The following is a 5,428-nucleotide window of genomic DNA, read 5'->3' as shown; positions in this document are numbered from 1 at the left end:
AATAAGCAATATTTGAGGGTTTTAATTTAATACGAAGGTAAGTTGATAATTTCACATGGGTTAGGGAGTTGAAACAAACAAATTGGCTTGGTTAGGTAGCGGGAAGAAAAAAAGTTTCACACGGGACTTAATGCAAATGTTTAGGTTTGCACGGAGATTTCAGAGCAATTTCCCCATGTAAATTTCAGGTTTATTAATTTTAGGATTTTAAAATATATAAAATATTTTAAAAATAGCTTCAACATTTTAAAATACATGTTTATGGTTCTTTTAGCAAATTTTATTTTGATTCTTTTACAACTTTGAAGAGATTTTGATTAATTTTAGAGAATTTCTTAAATTCAGGTTTTTTTTATTTGTTTTATATTTTAAAATTATAACATGTTTTAAAATCAAATTAGATTTTAACAGAAACAAGATGTGGTTCAAACCATATTAATACATGGATGTAAACCATTTTAAAATTTAATTTATTTTGATCATTTGGATATAGCCTTAAGTTTAATTGTTCACCATTGAACTTTTTTCTTGGTAAAGTAGTATTTTATTATTTTGAATTGTGACAGAACATTTTGTGATTTTAAAATTTAAAATCCCCTATATACTCTTCATGTATAAATCTCATAAATGCTCTCTATTTCAAGTAAATTCTTCATGTTAATAATGTTTGGCTAGATTAACATTATTATATATATATATATATATATATATATATATATATATATATATATATATATATATATATATATATATATATATATTGGTGTTTAATCAACTTAAAAAGCAAGTTGAAAATAAAGGGAAATAAATTTACTAATGACATAACGCAAACAAGAAAGCAAATTTTGTAGGAAAGTAATTGAAGATAAATTTTAAATTAATTCATCATAATAAAAAGGAAACCCAATAAAAGTCTTCGAGATCATAAAATATTAAAGATTCATACATTTTCATAAAAGTAAAGAAATTAAAAAAATTTAAGCTCATAAAATATTCAAAATTGACACCTCTATAATAAATATAATTAAATTATAAAATATTCAAGATTTAGGCATCTAGAGATTTGATTTTTATTATTTAGTAATTAATATTTTTATAGTTTAATAAAATAATAATAATTAGAACATCTAATAGATTATTATTTTTATTTAAAATATTTATTTTTTATTCTAATTTATAAAAGAAGTCATCTTTGGATTTTTAGAACCTAATAGATAAGTTTTTAAAATACCCAAACCACATACTATAGTTTTAAAATTATCAAATTGTAATCCCTTGTCCTTAAATCATTTTGATTGAAAAAAATCAATCGACTGATTTTTGTCTAGACGAATTTAAATATGAATATATCCGAAAAATAAATTAGTGTTAAAAAAATCACTGCTCTTAATATATTAGGTCAAATTGATATTTGATAACATTTTTATAATCAGGAGAACTAGACGAGCACATAAGAACTGATTTCATATTATTTCGAGGTCTCTAGGTCTATCATCCGGTTTCGATTAAAATCGGCCTACGATAGAGTTTAGAGCTGATTTTTCCATATTACATTTTAACACATTCAAAGAAGTTGAAATAAGTAATGGAGGACACCGTTGAATTTCTTATAATCTTAGGGGGCGTTTGGTTCTTTCCTAGGAATAGGAATCGGAATGGGAATTATTGTATTGTGGAATGGGAATGGGTATGAGAATGAATATCACTCTTAAATGTAATATTTGGCTAGTTGCATATTTTCTATCGGAATAAATCAAAATTTCCTTTTTTACCCTTAAAGGAAAATAAGAGAAAAAATTAGATGTGAGAGAAAGATGAATATGAGAGAAAAATATGATGAAAGAGAATGATGAGAGAGAAAGTATGATGAGAGAGAAAGTGTGATGAGAAAGAATGAAGTGAGAGAAAGTGTGATGAGAAAAAATGAGAAAAGAGAGTGATAGGAGAGAGCATGATGAGAGAGAGAATATGATGTGAGAGAAAGTATGATTGGAGAGGATGAAGAAAGAGAAAATGTAATGAGAAAAAATGAGGAGAGAGAGTGTGATGAGAGAGATTAAAGAGAGAGAGAAAGTATGATGAGAGAGAAAGCGTGATTAGAAAAAAAGATAGCAGTGAGTGTGATGGGAGAGATTGAGGAGAGAGAAAGTATGATGAGGGAGAAAGTATGATAAGAGAGAAAGTATGTTGAGAAAAACAAGGAGAGAGTGTGACAACATAGATTGAGGAGAGAGAAAGTGTGATGAGAGTGAAAGTGTGATGAGAAGAAAAGAGAAAATAGAGTATGATGGGAGAGATTGAGGAGAGAGAAAGTATGATGAGAAAAAAAGAAGGAAGAGAGTGCGATGGAAAATATTGAGGAGAGAGAAAAATATGATGAAAGAGAAAGTGTAATGAGAAAAAAAAGAGAAAAGAGAGTGTGATAAAATGATGAGAGAGAACAAGGAGAGAGAAGTGATATGAAAGAAAAAAAATAAATAAATATATTTTGATATTTGATATTAAGGGAGAAAATTTTAGTTTTAGGTCAAAGGTATTTTTGGAATAGGAGAATATTTTGATTGATGAAAATAGGGTAATGACTCATTGAAGGGGAGGTACATGGGAATGAGTTATTACCCAATTTCAAGGATTCATTCCCTTATTTGTATTCATATTCCTATAATCCAACCATTAACAATGACAATCAATGATTCTCATTCTCATTCCCCACTCCTATTCCCCTAAACCAAATGCCCCCTTAAAATTCCACAAGATCTGAAATATGCCTAATTGAACTTGTTTATGTCCAACAATGAACTTTGACCAAAATTCATTAATGGACCTAGACAGATTTAATTAGATTTATTTTAGATCTTATGGATATATGATTCTCTAAGAATTCTAACATTCTTCATTGCTTATTTTAACTTATCAAAATATCTTAAAATATTATTGAAAGAATTAACTCTAAATCTTAATGTCGAACAATGTGAACCAAAATATTTATGTATGTATGTCAAAAAACGAGAGGTAAGAGAGAACCTGAATATTTATGTATGCATGGTGGTAAAAGATGAATACACTCATTTTTAGTGCCCCCGTTAATCTGTTTCAGGGTCATAACGGAGGAGGTAAACCACGTATGAGTAATAATTTTTGAAATAATGATTAATAAGAAAAAAAAAAAAAACAAGCACGTAAAAATAAAGAGGGGAAAGAGAAGAGAGTTTATAGGGAAAAAATTAAAAAAAAAAAAGAGGCCAGATTTAATAGGAAGCATTGAAGGAGAACTGGAGAAGAGCACTTAATTCAGGCTACCCTTTCATAAATGTCAAAATAACCTGCGTCTTCCGGTTATTTTGAAAATCTAACCCTTTTGATAATTTACCGAAGACATTTTTTAAAACTGTATACATTGTTTTTACCGTGCAAATAATAGCAAGGAAATGAGCCCTTTTTTGATTCGTTATATAAAGTCATGCCCCTCGGGGCTTTGATAAAATGATAAAAAATATTAAATTATAAATTACTGTTGACTATTAGATATTAGTGTAGAAGATCAAAATATAGAGATAGATATGAACACGCTGAATTTTAACCTTAAAATTTCATATAATAATATTTCATATTTCAACCACCCATTATAATTTTGTAGGTTATAGTTTGTAGTTTGATCCACAAGACTTTTCTTTCAAATGGGATATATAATCATTTTAACTGTTCGTGTGAACGTTTCCTATTTATTCTTACGGTCAATAAAATTGTTTTCGAAATTCAGATCGATTGCCCCCGATTTAATGTTTTTCATCATTTTTTTTATTAATATAAAGTCACGCCTTCCTGGCTATCACTTCGCCGCCGCCTCTCGCTGAGCAGAAACCAGATCATGAATCCACCGTGCGAATCCGGTTCCGAGCTCTGCCCCCTCAACCCCATTCGCCACCGTCCCAATCCAAGCTCCGCCGCCAAGGCCTGCTGTCGGAGCTCCAGCTTCGGAGCCCTCGTGGCCAACGAGTGGTCCGACGGTCTCCCCTTCCGCCTCGACGATTCCGACGATATGGTCATCTACGGCGCCCTCCACGACGCCTTCCACCTAGGCTGGCTTCCCTCTGGCACCAAACCGGAGCCCGCTTCAGATTACGAGGAGAAGGAGCGGTCGGTGGCGACGGCGTTTGAGATCGCCCACCAGCAGCCTCCGGCGGAGGTGAAACACTACCGAGGCGTGCGGCAACGGCCGTGGGGGAAGTTCGCGGCGGAGATTAGGGATCCTGCGAGGAACGGGGCGAGGGTGTGGCTGGGGACGTTCGACACGGCGGAGGACGCGGCCCTCGCCTACGATCGCACCGCCTACCGGATGAGGGGTTCCCGTGCCCTGCTCAACTTCCCGGACCGGATCTGCTCCGCGGAGGCCACGGCAGCCGTCGCATCGTCCCTGTCGAAGCGTTCCTCATCACTGACAGAATCCCCCAACTCCTCCTCTTCCTCCTCCCTCAATTCCTCCACTTTCTCGCCGAAGAGGAGGAAGCGAGGGGCGGCGGCGACGATCGCCGCCAGCAATTCTGCTCCTCCCGTCGCCAACCCGGTTCAAGGGCAGACCGTTGTCTGCGTAGGCAATGCGCCGGTCTTCCTTGCTGCCCCGATTACTAAATTGCCACATGCCGATCAGTTGTTGGTTAGCTAGAGAATCATTTTATCCCCCCATATCTTCATACCGCAGCATGCATATTCTGTATACAAGTAATGTTATCCTATGGATCCTATCGTGCATATACGTATAATATTATTGATATGGATATAACCGAACATTTGAAAAAATAAATAACAAAAATTGAAACTGCATGGTCAGGGACGGCATCCATAAGCAACAGTTCGCAGCATATACTTTTTATATATACGGTTTTCTTATCTGAAGAATTTTACCGTGTAAACTCCGAATTTTAACCCCCAAAATTTTATATGATAATTTTTTATATTTTAACCGAGAGAACAAATGATAAACTAATCAAGCCACTTGAGATAAAATAAAAAGATAATTAATAAATAATATAGAAAATTATGAATACTCTCTGAAAGCGAGTTGAACAGTAAATAGCATAAGGAAATTTCAACCATCTTTCTTTCTTTCTAGAAGGATAAGTAATTGGTCAATCTTCTAAACTACAATATTACGAATCAGATTTATTATTATTTTTTTTCTTAGAATTTTCTGATTATTGCGAGGTGGAAGAAGAATTGCAGAGAGAGAGAGACCGGCAGTCAATTCTCTTGTCTTTAATTAAGAAAGTAAATTACTTTTCCCACCCCTCTGACAGCCCACCCTCCTCTCTCTCCCTTGTTAAATGACTTTTTTGCCCTTTCCCTTAAAATAACAAATTATTTTATTTTTTTCCAATTTTATTTACTTTCTTTAGTTTACCGTTTATTTTTTTCAATTTTATTTACTTCC

The 5,428-nt window shown here is 33.6% G+C and overlaps 1 protein-coding gene across 1 annotated transcript; it reads left to right on the top strand.

The window, feature by feature from the left end:
- Window positions 1-3,842: 3,842 nt before the first annotated feature.
- LOC122013602 (ethylene-responsive transcription factor 1-like) lies at window positions 3,843-4,804 on the top strand. Its single transcript, XM_042569859.1, has one exon. It carries the CDS (start codon window positions 3,869-3,871, stop codon window positions 4,661-4,663), a length of 795 nt encoding a protein of 264 aa, XP_042425793.1. The 5' UTR covers window positions 3,843-3,868; the 3' UTR covers window positions 4,664-4,804.
- Window positions 4,805-5,428: the final 624 nt, after the last annotated feature.

Source organism: Zingiber officinale, chromosome 1A (assembly GCF_018446385.1).
Source record: "Zingiber officinale cultivar Zhangliang chromosome 1A, Zo_v1.1, whole genome shotgun sequence".
Taxonomy (NCBI): Eukaryota; Viridiplantae; Streptophyta; class Magnoliopsida; order Zingiberales; family Zingiberaceae; genus Zingiber; species Zingiber officinale.
The sequence above is the reverse complement of the archived record's forward strand: the minus strand, read 5'-3'. Positions and strand labels throughout refer to the sequence as shown.